General features: G+C 41.3%; 1 protein-coding gene across 5 annotated transcripts in view; it reads right to left on the reverse strand.

Annotated features, from left to right (window-relative positions):
• ARHGAP24 (Rho GTPase activating protein 24) overlaps window positions 1–21198 on the reverse strand; it is a 1380530-nt gene that overhangs the window by 22356 nt on the left and 1336976 nt on the right. For all 5 annotated transcript variants that reach the window (XM_069236203.1, XM_069236229.1, XM_069236212.1 and 2 more), the window contains 3 exons: window positions 18684–18816; window positions 12736–12809; window positions 11574–11695 (listed from right to left, as the gene is read on the reverse strand). In XM_069236203.1, coding sequence (XP_069092304.1) covers window positions 11574–11695; window positions 12736–12809; window positions 18684–18816 — 329 coding nt within the window. The remainder of the gene's footprint in view (window positions 1–11573; window positions 11696–12735; window positions 12810–18683; window positions 18817–21198) is intronic.

The raw sequence follows: 21198 nt of genomic DNA on the forward strand, positions 1-21198 counted from the left end.
CATCAGAGCTGCCATCGAGGATTAGTGATAAACAAGAAATATCCCCCATGTGTCATCAATTCAAGTCACACTCAGTGCGTTATCAGGGGTCCTCGTTCAATGTTGGTGTTATGATTATATCAGTCACACTTGTATTCTGGCATTAACAGATGTCAGCCTTAGTGTACTACATTAAATGTAAGTAGAATCTATGGCAAATGGAAGGGGGGGGTATTCCTTGTTTACATTCGTATTTGATCCCTCCCTAATAAGGCATAACATGTTCAAACTCCATTCTATCAATGGTTATCTGGGATGTGAGAATGTAACTTCAGATATGTTTTCTCACTGTCCAGTATTTTAAAGATTACATGTGGACGACCTTAGGGATCTCAACTGTCTTCACTGATGTTAATGGCACAGAGTTTTCTTTTTACCGGGAAGTTTAAGCGGCCGCAACTTTGATCAGAAGGGTTTGCTCGGGTTTGTGGCGGAGTGGTGGACGGAATACCTGGTTAAAAAACCCAATATCAAATTGTTCATCAAGTCATTCCACCCTAATCATCCAACTGGTCAATTAGAAAGAACAACTGCTGAAAACCGCTTAAGAACAAGGCACCGAGCTCTTAAAAAACATGGCCTCACTATTGAGGTGGAACCCAAGCATTGTATGGATCTGAAAAAGCAGCCATACTTGTCTCACTAGTCTGACAAGCTTTTAACCACAAAAGCGTTTCAGGTGAAGTGCGTCTCGTAACTGAGGGGTCAAGCTCCTGCAACCACAATAGTGGTAGACTAGCTACTGCCCGTGAGTACCCACATGGCTCGGTATAATCTACTAGTATCACATACACCACTTCACCGAGAAACGGCACACGCTCCAACGTGGGAACGCGTTGATCCTTCCTCAGACTCGACCTCCATAAAACCTAACAGAGGAACCATAGAATAGTTATTAACGCAACCACACAAAGGTTTAGCATGTTACATAGACTATTTCTAATAACTCAGAAATAAAGCAACACGTTTCATTTTGGTGATTTGCACAAAGCTTAACTTCGTGTCTTTCAGTTTGAAATTTAATTGCAATTGAATGTAATGAGCAGAAACAAAAGTGAAGCTGCATGAAAAGCACGATCGATAATAACGAACTATCTTCAATTTCCCTTGAGTAAAATTCTGGGATTATAGAAAAGTGTCTCAGAGTACAATAAATGTTTGTATCTATTTTGATTAGTCCTTGTGGACTCTGATATTCCTGAGAGGCCCACAGACCGCTATTCAACACTCTAATGTAATACAGATTGGGGGTGCCTTCTAAATGCCTGCTCAGTAAAAAGTGTCAATTCTTTCATTTGCATGATGTTGTACCACAATGCAAACGAGGTAACACTTTTGCCTCTGAACCTGGTATTATTACAGATCCAGGCATATGAGAAAAAAGTCCCAAGAGTTGTATGCAAACTCTGCCCCATTCAGGAAGTGATGCAAAATCAGAACATTGACAGGCCAGGTCACGAGATGAAGCACTAGGTGTCAAAGGAATCCACATGGGCCTTCGCTTGGGGGAGGTTCTCTTCCACCATCAAAATAATGATATTGGTTTCACTTTCTAAAATGGTAAGAATAGAACAGTAGCTGTAGTGTCATCTTATCTCCAGTGGCATGATGGATTCCAATAATGAGACTCAATAATGACCTAGTAAGAATGGGGGCATGTTTGACTTTAACCAGCCTCTAAGGACTTTCAGGGTTCTATTTAAGTATCTGGTGCCATCTAGAAATGAAGAACATGGGGACAAACCTTGCTCTGTTTTTAGTTATTGTGCTGTTTGTAGTGCACGTGTAACTCACTGAGTTAGTATCTATCTATCTATCTATCTATCTATCTATCTATCTATCTATCTATCTATCTATCTATCTATCTGTCTTCAAAATACATTTATGTAGAATGAAGCTAAGTAACCTTATACTTACCTACATAGACTTACCTTGTTTATATTTTGGTATTGATATTTTGGTAGTATGATGTTCTGGAGTCAATATTTAGGTAGTATACCTTGTCACCAACTATTTAAATGTGAACGTGAACGCCCTATAACTTATTGAAGCAGCACATGAAAAACCAATTCTGCCATTAAAGAGGCAGTCTCTCAATAACATCGTTTGAATAACATTCACTTTATATTCACTAAAGGAGATGTATGCATGGTGATCCACTGTAGAACATAGTGCTTTCCCGCCCTAAACATGAATAGCTAATATGATGTTAAACTTTACCCTGTTTTCCATTTCCGTTTGCCAGAAGCAACACTTTATGGTCGAGCAGAAATGCCCTCTCACACATTTGTATACATCCAATGTTGATGTCACAGTAGGGCAGTAGAGGGATTAAGTAATGCATATATATCCCGATTCCGCAGTCTCTGTAATCGCCTTCTGGTGGGAATATTATTTCTGTCAGAAACACTGCTTTAAATGGGAAAAATACATGCCGGTACTCAATAACACGAACTAGTAGTGTGGTTGGTGGGGCTTGGTGCGGGCTAAGAGCAAGACATGAGGGTACTTTATGACTATATACCAGTTGCAGCACTTACCACGCCCATGAGAAAACAAAACAAGTTAACTCGTTACACAAAACGAAAGAGAAACACAATGATATTTTAACATTTCTTTTGTTTTGTAATATTCGCAGCTTCTTAATGCCATACTGTTATTTGCTGGCCTTGTCCACAATACTATATATTCTCGAGCGTTCACACTCGCAGACAGAAACAAGCAGACACGCACACCCAAAGCATTCCACACAGTCTTCCTTAAGGTGTTCCGATTCTCTCCCTCTTTCATTCACTTTTCACTAAAACAAAAACACACACATACAAGCAGGCAAACACACATACATAAGCCGACCCTCGTTCAAAAGACTCAGGTGGGATTAAAGCCATTCTAAACTTCTTTCCTCCCATGGCTTTCTTAGTTGTCACTGTCAGCGGGGCTGCCTCTATTCCTGTGTTTGCACATATGCACACAGTAGTGTGAATGTGATGGACAGCACAGGGCCTGAATGGAGCCTGAACTGCCAAACACAGCGTGATGGGGAATACCCAGACATTAGGCACATAATCCCTGCTGAATAGCTCAGCGGGGTCAGTTTAGGGCGACAGAAGCACCTTAGCTGTCAGAGGCAGGCTCAACTCTGATAGCCTAGTGCTCAGCAGCACTAGCAGCTAGTGAGCCTACCTTCCATGAGTACCGGTTCTCTCCTTGGCAGCAGAGAAGTACCGGTACTCAGAGTGAGAAAAATAAGAAGTGCCGGGACTCAGTACCTGTGAGTACCGGCCCATTTAAAGCACTGGTCGGAAAACAAAATACAATGTTTTTTATTGCGTTTGTGGTTATAAGGGTCAATATCCATAAAAGGCCTTGGGAGCAGTTCTTGCATCTGGCAGGGAAAAGTCCTATAATAGGGGCGGAATGGCTCGACCTCTGCAGAGCAAGAAATTAATCGCCTCAAGGAGATTAACAATGGGCACCTATGTCAGTGGAACTCTGGATCTCCATTCTCAGCAATGTAGGCCTAAACTTATACATTTAAAAAACCTGCCACAAAGAAATTGGCAACAAGGAATAACATGTCAACAAATCTGATCTGCTTAACTGATTGCAAAGTGTGCATGATTTTAAAGCATTTTATGGGGGTAAAGGCACCTCCTGCAGTGATTGCTGTGTGCCAAATAAATCTCAGGGAAGAATAATAAATATGGTAAGAAAACTCTGAAGGTTAAGGTATTGCTGGATAGAGATGTTTTTGTCTAGTCCTAGATTTGAATGAAAGTAGCACAGACAGTTAAAATGTCACATGTAAAGCACATCAAGTAACATGCAGAAGACAGATTTTTTATTTCATGTAAGTGAGTAAAGTGCTTTTAATACACAAAGCCTTTTATTACTTGCAGTCCATAAACTGCCACTGTATTAAGTAACGCATCCTGCACATTAATGTACGCAATTGTCGATGTATAATGTGTATACATGATGTAAAGCGCTCTGACACCCTGCATTTGGATGAGCATTGCTACAGCACTATAAAAGAAATAAAAAAAATAGTGGTATTTAAATTTGTATTTATGTAAAATATAAAATACTGGGACATTCCTACAGTGCATGCATATCTCTTATATAAAAGGACTGAAGAAAGTCAAAAGCATGCCTCTCTTAAGTATGTGTGAAGTGATAAGCTGTGTGCCTTTGTTTCCCCTTCATTACATTTAGGTGTGGGGGTCCCACAGCTCCTAGCCAGGATACTCCAACAAAAGGAGGCCTGATGGCCTCTTAACTTTGGCCTTTGTTATGGGCCCAGCTGAAATCTGATAAGCCCCTTCCCACATGCACATTGCTGCTGAGAACAAAAGCAGACAATGTGCAAGCGCTGCTGAATGTGTCCCGGTGTCTGAAAATTACACAGGGATAAGTTTAGCACATTTCCAGGGTGGGGGGGGGGGTCAACCTATTGGCAGGGTAGATGACCTCCACCCTTTGGAAATGGGGGGTAGATGCCCTGCTCGGGACATAAAGATCTGGCACTGAGGTTTTAATCTCTGCTGATAAATTCATCTGATGCTCCTTTGCAGAGTGACTACTGGGAATGTGGGGTTTGCGGGTTGTGCTGCAACTTAGGCACCGCACCATACGGAGGCTCTTGTGATTATATGTAAGATTTTAGCCATCCTTACCGTTTTAGATGAATGTGATATTGTGTCCATAACAGTGGTACACTAACATCTGGATTAGAAATGCAATCTCTGCCATTTCACCACTTCCATTATTAATCTTCGATTGTCTCGACAATCAACGCATAAAGTCATAAACCCAAAATGGATCTTTTAAACTTGGAACATAGTTGCCCCGGAGCCCGCTGTGATGTATGACACCTCCAGACACGCCTGGCTTTTCAGAGAATTATGCAAAATGGAGTACTGAAGGAAATCTGTCATAGACTTTAAGGAGTACATCTGTTAGGGTTTTTAAGATAGGAAATATTTCGCTGAGTTGCCATTGGAAACTGTGATATTTTTAACACAATTAACAGGGTTAGAGCTCCCAACAAGGAAAGCGTTACTGGCTAAAGTCAGGACTTGATGAAGGATTCATACAAGGATGGGGCTCGCTGTTTTAAATTTTACAAAGCGGACTACTCCATTATTGATACTATTACTGCTTGTTTTGCATGTAAAACCAAATATAAAATGTGTTCACCCATTTTATGGAGGCCTACCATTTCATTTGCATCATGCATGAAAATAATAATTGATCTGACTTTAGAATAATAAAAATGTTTCTAGTAAGTTTCAATAGGAGGGGAGAGAGAAAGACAGAAAGGACAGAAGCATTGCAAGCTTTTCTAAAATAGGGCAAAAAATAGGTACTTGTGGCAAGGCCTGGGTGTTTTTTTGTTTACATTCAGCAGCAATTTGAGGAAGATCACCTTGAAAAGACCCTTACCCCAGCCTACCACTGGAGTAAAACTGTGTACATGTTGTGAATGGAAAATTACCTTCAAGAGATCTGTGGACACCCACAAATATATGCATGGGTATTTGCCTACTTTTAAGGGGTAACTTGCACTGATACTCTTTAAACCTTCCACATAACCAAAATTAATGATGTTTGAAAATCTGTCAGCTTGGCCAATTTTTTAACAAGTCACAAAATTCAGCAAATCTTGAGTCAATTATGATGTGGGATGTATGATGGGAAATTACTTTTAGCACATCTAAATGCAATTTAGAAGCACCACAAAGTTTTTATGGTGCAGCTTAAACCAAAGAAAGCAGAAGGGACAATGTATAAACACAAGGAGCAATAAGCAGAGAGGACGGTAAATTTCCAGTGGGGCATGGAGCAGAAAGGAGCACAAGACAGAGATGGTAGAAAGGGTTCAGATGGACAGGGAGAAGAGAGGGCGGGTGTAATATGGGGCAATATTGTGGGTTCGATAATTGGGAGCACACCATCCAGTATCACCTGTAGCTCTTCCCAATTTATGTTCTGTTGGACCTGGGCCTTTTTACAGGGTCATTCCCAAACTTTTTGCCTTCCTCCTCCTATTTTTTCTGACCTCTTTTTGTTGGCTCTAGGACTATAAGCACTTAATCACTGTTGATAAGTGCTAAAGTGCATGTGCTCTCCCTGCTAAATTTGGTATGATTGGCTTACACCTAATTGGCACATTTAAATTTACCTGTAAGTCCTTTGTACAGTGGTATCCCTATACCCAGGGCCTGTAAATTAAATGCTACTAGTGGGCTTGCAGCACAGCTTGCCCCACCCATGGAAGTAGCCTTTCAAACCTGTCCCAGGCCTGCTACCACGGGGCCTATGTGGGCAGTTTACTGCCACAGGGACCTGGCATCTAAATTTACTTGCCAGCCTGGAATCCCTCTTTTACTACATGTAAGTCACCCCTAAGGTAGGCCCTAGCTACCACTATGGGCAGGGTGCTGTATGGGTAAAAGGCAGGACATGTGCTTGGCTGTGTGGCCTGTCCTGGCAGTGACAAACAGTCTATCTAGTTTCTCACTACTGTGGATGCTACTTCTCTCATAGGACTGTATTGGTAATGCCCTAACACAGGATTAAGTGGTATTGTCTGATCTATGAGGGGTAACAAAGGTATGGTTGTAATGGTAGTGCAAAATGCTGCTTACTGGTGTAGGTGGATTTTTTATTACTAGTATAGAAATGCCACTTTTAGAAAGTGGAAAGTGAGCAAAATGCTGCTTACTGGTGTAGGTGGATTTTATATTACTATTATAGAAATGCCACTTTTAGAAAGTGGAAAGTGAGCATTTCTCTGTGCTCATGACTCTGGTGTTTTGCAGCTTTACTCCAATCCACTTCTGGGGCAGAATGACAGCTAGGCTTTGTGCATATCTTTCAGACAGCCTGTACACAGGGAGGGAGGAGGTGTCACAAGAGTGCATTTCCATATTAAATGGTCTTCCTGGGTTGTGAGAGGGAGAGGCGGGGCACACCTGCATTTGTAAAGGTTGTGCCCTGGCCTCACACAAAGGCTTGTTTACCCTCCACTGATGTCTGCAGCCAGTGCTGGAGGAGAAAGGGGACACTCCTGGAACCGGTTAGTACTGGTTGGAACCCCTTCCCCCCTTTTGTGGTGGCTGTGCAAAATGAGTATAAGTACAGTAGGTCTTCCCCCACTTTTTTAGACACTAATAGACTCCTCTAGACACTGGATGCTGCTGGAAGGACTCGCCAGGAACCGCCTTGGGACTACTGCTGTTATGTTGACCTGTGACCTGCAAGGTCACCGAGAGAAACTGCTGCTGTCTTCCTAACCTTAGTGCCTTCTTAACCTTTGTGCTGGCCTGTTTGATGGGACCCTGTAGCCCTGTGCACCATTGTTGACTCCAAGGGCTGGGTGGTATGCCCCTCCCGCCATCCCCTTCTCAAAATGTGCAAGGGAGGCACTGGATTAGGCCGTCATACAGCGGGAGGGTGCTTTATTCTTGGATGGCAGCGCGAGTAGAGCGCTGAATTGCCTGTCCAAGTACCCCCCACTTTACAAACTATAGCACATGCCTCTTGCTAAATCTTAGTTAGCTTAGGAGCAGGGAGCTCCCATGAATTCCTTGGTTGAGGCTATGTTTTATGTAATACAGTATTACCACTAATTTTGTGAATGTGGCTCCCACAGGAATTACTAAGGACGCAGGAGGAAAAAGGGAAAGAGCTTTCTTAAAAATGGTCGAGACACATGAAATAGGATGAACCACAAAATAATACCTCAGTGTTAAAAAGTGTTGCTGTTTCTGTTTTCCGACAGAGTATCGTGATGTTGAGTAATGGCTTAATTTTGTGATAAGGGCAAGCTGTAAAGGTCACGGCACATGCGCACACTCATCTTTCTTTTGATTTAAAGCACACTGTTTTGCGTCTTGTCGCACCAGTAATGTGAGGGCGCAGAATGTTTCTTTAAAGGCCGTCTGCAGGGGATTCTTGTTGGTCCTGAACATAATGAGGTCGGGATGGTCATTATAGTTGTCCCAATTCCAAGGCCCCAGGCATGCCTCACAGGCATGCTGTGATCTTTTGATCCTTAATTTCCCAGTGGTCCTCGCTCCTTCACATGGGCTGCATTTAAATGTTTTGAACTCAATACGCCAACAAGGTCTGCAAAGAATTTGAATTCATCACTAGGCCATGATACAGTATTCAGTGCTAGCTGCTAAAAGGCTTTCGGCAGCACAAATGAAAAACATGCCCATCGTGTGACGAGCAAAGGGTTATGCAGAGTAGCACAAGGCAACACTGTGATGCTATTTGTGAATTTGACAATCCAGTCGTGCAATCCAGGCATAATTTAATTATGCCTATCTCCAATTAATGCCTAACTGTGATTGTAATATAGGAAATAGCAAGAAGCATGACAATGTTTGGGAATCTAAAATATATATACATATACACACACACACATTTTTCGTTGAAAAAAACAAAGGTTAAAGAGACGTTATACATAGATAAAAATGTCAGTTCTAACATACTGTTTTAAATTAATAAAACCACTGGAATTCACCAGTTATAGTTATGTCAAGTAACTAAGGCCTTGATTTATACATTTTTTGCGCCACTTTTGCGTTATTTTTATATGCAAAAGCGGCGTAAATTTACAAAATACAATTGTATGTTGTAAATTTATGCCACTTTTGCATCAAAAAATTACGCAAATTAGACGCAAAAAAAGTATAAATCAGGACCTAAGAGTCGAGTCCTGAAGTAACTATGATGCGCGCCCCCACCATGTTATCATCAATTACGTAATTTCCGATGTTACTGTCATGTCATCAATGATGTCACAGAACATGTCATGAGTGATGTAATCTGTGGGGGTAATTTGCAGTGCATACCCTGCACCTTTAATTTAATCTTGATCCTCTCCCCTGGCCAACCTGGGTTGTTTTCTTCTTAATGTGCAGGAGCCCGCCCTTTTTCCTCATCTATATTTATATATATATTTATGTCACTACAGTTAAAACATATGTTGCCCAATAACACGTTTTTTAAAGCAACTGTACTAATAAATGCATATTCACACATTTCTTACTACAGTGCAAAGTTCAAATTTGAGATTATTCATAAAAGCACAGCATGTGTGAATGAGAAACACACTTATTACTACCTCAGACACTGCAGGTAACAAGTAATCTACACAGGAAACAAATTCTCCTGATAGTTATGGTCAAGTTTAACACCTTGCATCCTGGTTTAGGCAAAATAAAGTGAAAACGAACACACATGAAAAAATGACATGCCATAAAACATATATACAGATGTGCTAACTAGCATAATAAGATATTAATTACCCTTGTGGGGGCTGGGGAGGAGCACCATGACCCACCCATGGCACAAATTAGGTCTAACTTAAACTTCAGATCTAACAGACTTCAGGTCTAAATTTAAGGCCCAATTCACAAAGGTAAACCTAGACCTCTGGTCTAAGTTTAGACCTAAAGACTAACTTTAGACCTGAAGTCCAAGTTTAGACCTGAAGTCTAACTTTAGGCCTGACGTCTAACTTTAAACCTCAAGTCTAAAATTAGACTTCAGGTCTAAAGTTAGACTTCAGGTCAAACGTTAGATTTCAGGTCAAAAGTTAGACTTCCGATCTAAACTTGGACTTCAGGTTTAGACTTTAGGTCTAAATGTGGACTTCAGGTCTAAAGGCAGACTTCAGATCTAAGTTTACCTTTGTGTATCGGGCCCTTAGACTTCAGGTCTAAGTTTACTTTTGTGAATCTGACCCATAGTAAGGCACTACATTTTCAATAACCGGAGATAAAAAATATCTCAGAGATGGTTGAAGAGCCCATATAGAGAGGACACATGGAAATAAAAAGAAATAGGATATCATTATTGATCTCAGTAATTTTAAACAACCTAACAACAGGAGCGGGAAACTGTAAAACTGAAGGACTAATTAAGCTATGAAACCTACGCTCTTGGTTCAACAATTACGTCCATCATTATGTCTACTTCCATAGCAATTAATTGTACCAAACAGTCCTCGATCAATTTAAATCTCAATAATTTTCATCTTTAGTGTTGGTTGCCTTATAGCTAATGCTTCCGTATATGTTCTGTCTAAAAGTGTTTAATGCCCCAACTCCTGGCAAGAGTAAAAACAGAAGCCGAGACATTAGGACGGACAGCACACCATGCACATCAATACAGAACATGCCAATAAGAGGTTCAGAAAGTGGGGAAGTGAGTTGATTGCTTGTTGCTGACATTGTCTGTAATGCAGGTTAAGAGTTCAGATCCTGAAAAGGCCAACTCAGCCTTTCATTAGATTGTCAGTCAATTTAACACCATTAAATTTGAATACCATGACACCTATTTTCCAGCATTTAAAGGCAGCCGAGTGTATGAAGGAAGGTATAAAAAGCAAGTTATTACAAACATATCTGCCCATTTAATGTACACTCCCTCGGATGCATCAGGTCCTTGTTATGGCACAGAGGGAAACCCCAAGCGGGATCCAAATATCAAATCCAGCTGGGTGAAATAAAAGCAATTAGGCCCTGGTGCATGACCAATGGAACCATGAAATGTCAGTTGTCTGTGAAGAGATAAAGCAAGCATCAGAAATAAAAACCAAGCATGGCAGTATGACAAGAATGCCTGGAAGTGGTCTAGCACAAGGACTTGAAAACTCAAGATAGTCATGATTAACATATGCTGCTTTTGGAGTGGTGAGGTTTGTTTGGATTGAAAAAGCCCTCACTAGAAAAGCCTTAAGCACCACTCATAGTTTGGGCTCATGCTCTGACTAGTTGAAGGTTATCCTAAACAGCAAAAAGGAAACAAGGAACTTAGACTGTGGCTCTAAACCTCTTATATTTTTTGTTGACATGCTGCAGCAGCCACACAAATAGCAAAACAGTATGATTTACCAACCAGTTAAATTAGCCAAACCAGGCAGACATTAGACTCATTAAATCTCCATTCACATTTGATCTCCATTGCTTATCTAACTCTATTCATGAACAATACTGCAGCAACTTCTTGCTACGGTGTCCCTACCTGCACATATGCTATGCTCTATATTTGTGTTTTTACTATCATGATGGCACCAAAGACCAGTGACCAAAAGTTGCGCAAATTGAGGACACAAAACTTCATTAACAGGCGTGTTTCTTTTTTATTACTCAATAACAATGTCATGCTTTCATTCATCAAGCACCAAAACTGGTTTCGACAAATACTGTATGTTCATTCAAAAATGTAAATTATATTTTGATGTGAAACACAGAATTTCAGGCTGACATGGGCAACTTTATAACATTTCCATTGACTACTGTTACAATATTATTTACAAAAACATCCCCATCATATGCCAAACTACTAAACAGGTTTGAGATATTTGACGTTTTCTACTAAGGGCAAATACAGATATATTCCAATGATGCTGATCGGCCTTAAACACATAAACAAAACTGAGTTCATGAGAAATTGTCCTTGGGCTTCAAGAGGTCTGGCATTAAAGCATTTTGTAAAGGGCACATTTCACCTACCCTCCATGATGGTGAGAGGATCTTCCACTTTGGGGCGCAGAATATTGGGACCAAACACCGTCGCCAAATTCTGAACGCTCATTTTATTCACACCCGAATAAGACTGGACTTCATCTAAGAACCTGAATTTAAATTAAAATAATAGGCAGTTGGTTAGTAAAACAAGTTTAAGTGTCAATTTACTTTTAAGTGGTAGAAATTGAAAGTAGGAGTTTGTGAAACGATGTGAGCAATGAGTAGATATTTCAGTGAAAAACACAGGAAGGATTTCATTAACAGACGTGATATAGAAGAAGCTGTCCCAAATGTATGAAATATGTTATTATCGATATCCTACTTTTCAGTATTTGCAGGGCAGTGAGATATTTTAATACTTCTAGTGCCTCATCACTGTTATGTTCTGTGACCGCTAAGATGCACAAGGCTGAAGTACAACTGCCTTTACAAGGCCTTGGAACACCCAGATCATCTGATAAACACGATGAGGTATTCTGCTCTCTGTAATATAAGGGACCACTTTACTTTCTCATATACTTTTTTCAGTTACCCCTCCCTCTTTGTCCTCCCCCCTCACTTCTTCCACTTCCAATGGCTTCTCCTCTCTCCCTCCACCTTTTTCAAATAGGTTTATATGTCCTCCTATGCTGCAGCGCTGACACCATCCCCATGACTGCTTTCCTAAGGACTTCTTTTAAACTCTACTTTCACTACCCTGCACTATCTGTCTTTCACCTACTCTCCTTCCCTAGTTGCCAGACTTTGCGAGGGGACCTGATGTGTTGGGAGTAACGAACTCTTTCTGCTTTGGAGTTGGTTTGAGTTTGTTTCTTGTCCCTGTTTCCAGTGTATGCGGGTGACCACAAAACATACTCTCTCAGAGTATCTGAGGGAAGTTAGCCGTACACTTCGTTCTGTTATAAAGGACATGGAGTTTATAATGTTAGTATTCGAATTATTACAAGAGAGTAGTGATACAGTTTTCCTGTTGCAGTTGTAGTATGTTGCTTTTCATAAGAAAATGAATACCTTGTGGTATGATTACATTAGTCTGAATGAGGATATGGTGTGTAACAGCTCAACTACGGCCCTGGAAGGTTCACCCGCGAGATAGTCTTTACCTTTAGCAGATTTACAGGCGCTTCTGATAAACCTTTGTACGTACCGACATATGTACTTCAGTAGATTATAATTGACTGGTGGTAGGCTCTTCACTTGCTTAACAAATTCCTTTACTCCCTGAGGGAAAAAGGCAAGTCTTATTATTTCTTGAAAATTCAACTTAAATGACAAGACCACAGTGCGGAACAAATTGTCAAATTCTCTCCTGTTACTTGCAGGACTTACTTCAATGAAATTATCAGTAGCATTTCGATAAATAATAGGACCCCATTTACAAAGATTTTGCATTAACTCCAGAAATTCTGTAGTAAGTTGTGGGTACCACTTAAGTAAGTTACACCAACTCATTGCAAACGTTTGCGAATCAGGACCAATATCTTTACACAATTACGATGTTGATTGTAGATTTGATGGAAAAAACTGACAAATCAAACTCAGGTGTGTCTGTCACTGCGGTCAGTATACTGGATATTTGAGGAATATGCAATGGTTTAGAGCAATCAGCATTATTTAAAACTATTTCTAGATGAAAACGTTAAATCCGGGCTATGAGTTGCCTTTATTTACAAAAAACCCATTAGCAAGGAAAGAAGAAGACACAAAATTGCACATCTACGTATTGACAGTGTTTTTCTAGCCATGATCACAATGAAATCCATGATGTTAGAGGCAGTGCACACCAATCAGTGCCTTTGTGAGCGATATCCCGAATGAAGTATGCATTTCACCAGCAGCTCGCATGAAACGCCACAGGTGGGTGGCACCATTTTCAAGATGACTAATTAGATCATCTTTCTGTTAATTGCAATGCTCATTATAGAATAAAGCTCCTGGACGTATTAGACTAATACACGTGAAAAGAATGATTTGTATTTGAAAATTTCAGGCCTGAAGGTGGTATCTATAATGTCGTGGAGTGAGATGGTCAAACTGCTGAAAAGTGCGCAAAAGATGAGACCAGAAAGAACGCTATAAGTCTGTTGGCTTTAATAAAAAAAAAAAATTTTATGTTAATTTCGAAAAACCTTCGTAAGAAGTTATGGTTTTGCATGTATTGTTAGCTCCAAAGCTATCAAAGTCTAGGCTTCAAGCAACAATAACTTTAAAACATATGATACAGATTCATAGAACCCGTCTTATTTAAGAATATTTCTAAGGCATCTTCAATCATAAAAGCCATTTATACTTTAGGGAAATCACCCTTAAAGAAGGCAGGGTTAGGCCTTGTTAGGGTGAGTGATAAGACATTTGGGAATGCAATTGGTGACCAATCATTGACTGGAGGCCATGGAAGTTTCTAGGGAGAAAAATAATTGTTTTTTAGGGCTCTTCTAAAATTCAAAGGGAGTCAGGAGTGTGGTGCTGCACCTGGGCAAATATTTTCACCAAAACTAATTTATTTACTTCATTTTATGGTGGGCCAACAAATTCAGAGTTGGCACCCCTGCCCCTCTGGTCCTGTACCGAAGACTCTTGACAGCTTAATATCAGGCTATTGGAAAGCTGTAAGGTCTGCTCACTCCATGACATGCAAATGTTTAAGAACAGCTGATGCGTGAAGTTTTAGTCTTTCTGGAGTTTAGCTAGAATTGTTTTGGGAAGGCCAATCTAGGTCATGTTACAGTACTAAAAGTGAAGCAATGGTACCACATGGACTAGACCGAGCTTTGCTGACAGTGAAGTGTGGAAAGCATCTGCACGTCCATTTTGGGACAGCATTTACATATGACAAAAAATGAGAGATCAATGTTGAAGATAAACTTCCAAGCTGAGTCACTTCACGGTCGATGGTAATAAAGCACTTATTGACAACAGTTACCTCTAAGTTAAAGTAGAATGAAGACATAAGGATCAACTGGGTGTAAGAGTAAGAACCACATCGTAGAAAGGTCCACAAACAGAAAGTATGATTGCATGCATTATTGTTTATGCTTGAGGCAGTTCCTAAATTGATGGCAGCCTTCATCACCCTCTTGACATTAAAAATGGATTTGCATGCCAACCTAATGCATGTGGTTGCAATACTGGTAGATGCCAAGTAGGAACACCATAGTAGGATTATTTTTAGAAGAATAGTAATGTGGGTCTAAATTTTGAGGCACCCTCCATTCAACTACAATGAAGAATGACACATTTGACAAGAGATTCATCTGGAGAGTGACAGGGAACAGAAATAATATGAACCACTGCAGGGCCACTTTTTCCATGGGTGTAGTGCTTAGCACGGAGGACACAGTGCTTTCAATTTGTTGAATGCTTGACACTGACTGATTTTTTATTTACGTGGCCCTTGCCTATGGATACAAGGGGTTATCACTGATGCTTATGATCCAGGATTCACTGATGCTTTTCCAGGGAAATCCTGACTGATTAGCAGTGAGGAATTTGTTCATTTCCACGTGGGATGAGTGCTGAGTATAGACCACATATTTAAAGAGCTTGGAGACAAAAAGGTACCAAGCTATGGGATTAGAGTTGATAAAAATCTTCAGGGTCTTTAATGGGTTAGCATGTTGTGTGCATATTTAAGTTTCTAGAAAAAACAGGAGTTATTTGCTGTCAGCAAAGGTGATGACAATTGCAAGAATGAGCAAAGCCACCCTACTCAACCTAGTGCTATAAACATAGGTGTAGAGGTGAAGTTCCACAGGATCCGACAGCGGGCACCGCCAGGTTGCCACCGGTCGACAGCCTGGTGGTGCCAGCAGTCTTAATCTTCAGGGCAGCAGTGAAAGCAGAGCTGCCCTGGGGATTACGACCCCTATGTCCACCAGCCTTTGTATGGCGATTCCACCGCCATGCAAAGGCTGGCAGAGACGGAGTGCCGGGCGCCGCATTGGGGCCCCTGCACTGCCCATGCACTTGGCATGGGCAGTGCAGGGGCCCCCATGGACAGCCCTGTTGCACTTTTCGCACCGCAACATTGCTGCAAGATCGATTATGAGCCGGCATCAATGTTGTGGTGAGTTCCCGCTGGGCCAGCAGAAACTCTTAATAGGGCCAGCGGGCGGAATATCGGACTGGCGGTCTTCCATCCTAAAGAGTTTGGTGGGTGGCCTCCGCCGCCCTCCAAACTCTTAATGAGCCACGTAGTTCTACAGGGAACAGGATACAATTAGTACTCACATCTACATCAGATGGGGATCTACTAGCACTGCAAGTGTGCTAGGTTGTATTCATTTTGGGCATGGACATCATTTATTAGGGGAATTTAAACAAATCTTTCTACGATTACACTTGTCAAATTCCCATGGACAGCCCTGTCGCGCTTTTCAGGGCCTGCAGAGCAGGCAGTGGAAAGCACGATGGGTGCTGTCGCACATGACGCACCGCAACATTGCTGCCGGCTCGATTATGAGCCGGCGTCAATGTTGTGGTGAGTTTCCCGCTGGGCCCGCAGAAACTCTTAATAGGGCCAGCGGGCGGAAGATCAGACTGGCGGTCTTCCATCCTAAAGAGTTTGGCGGGTGGCCTTCGCAACCCTCCAAACTCTTAATGAGCCACGTAGTTCTACAGGGAACAGGATACGATTAGTACTCACATCTACATCAGATGAGGATCTAATAGCACTGCAAGTGTGCTAGGTTGTATTCATTTTGGGCATGGACATCATTTATTAGGGGAATTTCAACAAATCTTCCTACAATTACACCTATCAAATTTCAGGATTGTGAGGCATTCCTTTTTAATCAAACTATGCACTGTCCTTCATATTCTGACAGTCAAGCAAAGTATCTAAGGCCTAGATGTATAAAATGTTTTGGCCTTTACAAAGGGTCCAAATCACCATTTGCAAATGCAAACGCCGCATTTGGAATGTACGAAAAGAAATTTGGCTGTCCAAATTGTGATTCCTTCCTTTGGGAAATCTCTTTTTTTTAAATTCCAAATAAGGTATCACAAATGTGGGTTTCAAATTGTGAATCACAATTTTTATATATGAAGCATTTCCTAATTGTGACTAGTTATGAAATGCAGTTTTAAGAAATGCAATTACCACCAATTTTATTCAGGTGCTAATCAGGTGCAGGCTGTATAAACTGTCCTAAAATGCATTAGATCCTTTCACAATGGTAGCACTGTATGTTTTGGAGAGGAGGATGAGGATTGTGACTGGTATGCAGAGGAGGAGACAGGGGAGGATTTTTAGGGTTAGGCTAACCCTATTCAATCAAAGTGAGGAAGAGATATTTGATAAATACAGGTTCAGTAGTGAGGTATTTTGGAACTGTTTGCTAATTTACATCCACTTCCTACAGACCCCTACTGATAGAAAAAATGCTATTCTACTGCATGTACAGGTACTGTGTTGCCTACATATGGAAGTTACCAGGAAGCAATACCAGTAGCACGGAGAGTGTCCCCAAGTTCATTGTCATGTTTTTTTCCATAGGTTTATTGATCCTTTGTTGTCCAAAATTAATGAATACATTTATTTTCCTACACCTCAACAGGACTTCCACCATGTTCATATAACCTTAGAGGGTAAAAACGTTGACACTAAAAATAGTGTACTGTGGGTATGAAATTCAGGTACCCACAACTGAATGTTTGGGTTCAGATCAAGGAACTGTATGTACATCCTCCACAGTCACTATTGATGTGTACACTGTACAGCACTAACACAGTCCCTATGTGCTTACCCCACTTTCACTGTGCCGTTGCGTTATTTGGGAACACCTCTTTAAGTTCAAATGTACATGATAACAGAGCTTAATGAGTTTATCTTCCTTTGATCACAAAAGCAATTGTTGAATAATTGATAAATAATTAAAGTAAAGCACTTATTTATCTGTTGATGGTTATTCACTAGTTTAAAATGGAAGTTGAGGTTCACACTTCAGGAACCATTGTTTTCTTTATTATTGTACTACCCAGATCCCAGCATTACTAGGCTGCCCTCGTTTTATAGATATGGACATTATCACCAAGATTTGAACTAGATATATGTCAGTGTGCCGCCTAAGGTTTGAGGCATCAGGCACAGAGAGGCTACTTAAGTTTGATGCCTCTTCAATATCCTCTAGCCCTACTTCTGCAAGCCCTAATATTACACTGGTTTGAATGGTTTCTAAGGCAGCTGTAACCTGCACTAAGCCATGGGCTACATCTCTACAGCAGTGACACGGTTTGACTGTTAACAGTGCTTCTGGATAAACTGCTAGAAGCGTGTGCCACACGGTTGATGAATCAGCTTAATGTATCAAACCTCACCATGTGCTGGTGATGCCTGTGACTTTGTGTTGAGTGGTCCTGTTGCAGAGTCGTAACAAGTCTATCCATTAAATCAGTGATTCTTGCAAAGTTGTTATTAAGCATGATCTGACCATCCTCAATTGTTTTCCCAAGACTCTCTTGCCTATTGATCAATTGTGACATTGTGCAATTGACACACGTACGTTGTCAACGAATGACATTTTTAATATTTTTGGTCTGCAGCAGCTGCACAGAGAGCATGGAGGCCTCTAACCCTTCAAACAATTGAGAGGTCTCAGGAGCATTTTCCGCAGCAAGGGGGTCAGCATTACGAGAAGCTGTGGCATGATGACACCTCTGCAAAGACCTGCAACACATCTGTTTGTCTCTCAAAGGTGTTTCAATGCTTTCCCTGGCTGGGGTTGGTTCATCTCCTATATCTGGGATATTAAGGAGTGGTGAAACTGTAGCTCTTCCTCTGGTTGGTACTTCTACTGTCGGTGTGGCAGGTATGTCTGTGGATTGCTCAATATCACAATGACCTTCGTCAGAGCCAGCCACTTTGCTCTGTGTCACACTCTATCTGTTGTGATATATCTTTAAAACATATATAGCTGTACTATAGTATACTGTTTTTTAAACATGAATATTTAAGAATGTATGCAACTCTAAGTTAACCCATCACCCATATTACAATCCTACCAAGTATGTGCCCATAGTACATTTACATGGACTCACAGTTTCATATTACAATCCTACCAAGTATGTGCCCATAGTACATTTACATGGACTCACAGTTTCCTCTTCCTTGCTGAGCAGTTTGGCACAGGAAAGAAAATCTTCATATTTCGCAAACGGGATGACTGGTTCTGGAAGTTCTCGGAGATACAATTTGAGCAGGGATGCCACTGTATGTACATCTGTGTTACTGAAACAAAAAAGAAAAAAAAGAGGTGTTGATTTTAACCCAACAATCATCCACATTGAGCCCGGACATGCTCTACAACAGGTATACATTTCTCATATCGGTTTGCACCAGGATACAATGATGGATAGAATCGTGCAGCACTGTAGCTGCTGGTTTCAGAGCAAAAGATGCCCTTCAGAAGGATCATCAACTTCTGCTGTGTAAGGCACATTGCTTTGCTTTGTGGCTCTTTAATACAACATTTTCTAGCAGCTGTTACCAGCATGGGTGGGGGTGGGGTAGTGATTAGGATCAGTTCAAGAATTATTAGCACTGTGGGTAAAAATGCCATATTGTTTGCGGTTCCACCCCACACCCCCACTGAGGAAAAGGCCACTAACTGCTGACCCCAGATACAGTAAATGGTGCTTTGCTTCTCTGCAGGCGTCCTAGTAATGGGGCATTTCCCGGCCCTTAGTAAAGCCCAATGGGGACATTAGCACTCATGGTGAATAGAGGAACTTATAGTAATGGTAAAATGGACCATGAAATTGGCAGTGAAGTGTGAAGGTGAGTGGTGTGCTGACTGTGGGTTTAGACACTGATGGCAAGTAGATCAATTGCTGGTGAACAGGGCAGTATAAATTATGGAGAGTCGGCCAGCCATGCTGATGGTGAATCCAAAATTTGGGTAAGGCTGTACACTGGTACTGATGAGAGTTTGCAGGATTGATGTTTACTGTGCACACAGATTGTGAGTGGGGACTAGCAAAGTTTTGGTAGTGAGGAGGACATTGATATTGAGGATGTTTGGGGACACAAGACTGCTGATGATCAGGACTACTCACCCTTAAGATATACATGGTCCCTGACACTGATAGAGAGTGGAAATACTCACACTGATGGTGAGTGGAGAACTTGCATTGATGGAAACTGTGCACTCAGGCTGATGAGCAACATGAGACTGGTAAACAAGGTTCCTGGTTAAAAGGGCCACTTCTGGCTTTGGTGAGCTTGAGCCGGGCCGCAGTGCCAGTCACCAGCGGGGATCAAATCGATGTCTGCATGTAATCAGCCAGGGCTTGACCTGTGAAAATAATAGGGTCCCCATGCTGCCTCATTATTCACCAACAGCAGAGCACTCTCCGAGCATGGACCGGTGCTGCTGGTAATGATAGTGAGTTGGGGTTCTACTGGCAGAGCGAGCACTGGAGCTGAGGATGAGCGGCAAAACTTCGAATGATGGTGATGTGGGCCTTTACTGGTGATTCAGGCCCTGGCACTGATGGTGAACAGGGACACCAGCACTAATGATGAGTGGTGGTACTTGCACTGACAGTGAGAGAGGAGCTCGCACTGATGGGTAAACTGATCATCAGTATGGAATGGGACACTGGGGCTCAATGAGTGCATCACTTAGTGAATGACAGCACTACCGCTAGCATTGGGCATACCATGAGTGAGTGCACACAAATGAATGGTGAACGGGCAGCCAGTAAAAAATACTAGAAACCATTTTTTTTACTCTACTTAGAAAAATAATTTGAACTTGTAAGAGCATGCTGCACATGCTCATACATTTTCCCATAATAAATGTGCATATTTTCCATATGTTGTGATAGAATTATCAATAATTTGCTATGATAATGATATTTGTGTAATGTTGTTTTAAATAGAGAGGTAAAGGTGCCATATACTGGTTATTACTGGAAGTGTCTTTGAAAGAAGTGCTTGGAAACGGACAGCTGTTTGTGCATGTTACAAACAGTTAATGTATAAATAACACATGGAGTGAATACTTTTCTTTACTTATATCAGTGTGTTTCATCAGGACACACTTCAATATTTATAGCCATGGATATTGCCATTCGAATGTTCTCCCTATATTTAAAGCTCAGTATAGTGAGAATGTTCGAATACAGTTTGTTTAATGGCTACAAGTTGTGGCTCTGGGTGCTTCACTGTGGGATATTTTCTATAAGGATTGATAACGTTTATGTATGTTAACATCTGCTCTTTTGTGTATATATGTTGCTCAGACCTGAGGCCCACAGGGTTTAGTACAAGTCTTTGTCCGGTCTGTGCCAGCAGGCATTTTCCATTTTCTAGACAGCATCTACGAATGCTCTTGTTAAATAAAACTTGGCGTTTCATTAATCAAGCTTGTGCTTCCTGCAACAATGGGGCTAATTCGTGAAGCCATTTAAGGCTGTAAATATACATTTATGACTGACAATGCCCATATTTACTCCTTCCAGGAATTCACAAAACAAATCCTGGCAGGCGTAAAGAGTCTACTATTGCCACCAGTGCAGGGAAAAGTGTGGTAGAAAAGCTCATACAATGGGTGGGGAGAGGTTTAGCCGTGTAAGATGGGGAACCCTCACAACGTTGTGACCACTC

The sequence above is a fragment of the Pleurodeles waltl genome, chromosome 1_2 (assembly GCF_031143425.1).
Source record: "Pleurodeles waltl isolate 20211129_DDA chromosome 1_2, aPleWal1.hap1.20221129, whole genome shotgun sequence".
NCBI lineage: Eukaryota > Metazoa > Chordata > Amphibia > Caudata > Salamandridae > Pleurodeles > Pleurodeles waltl.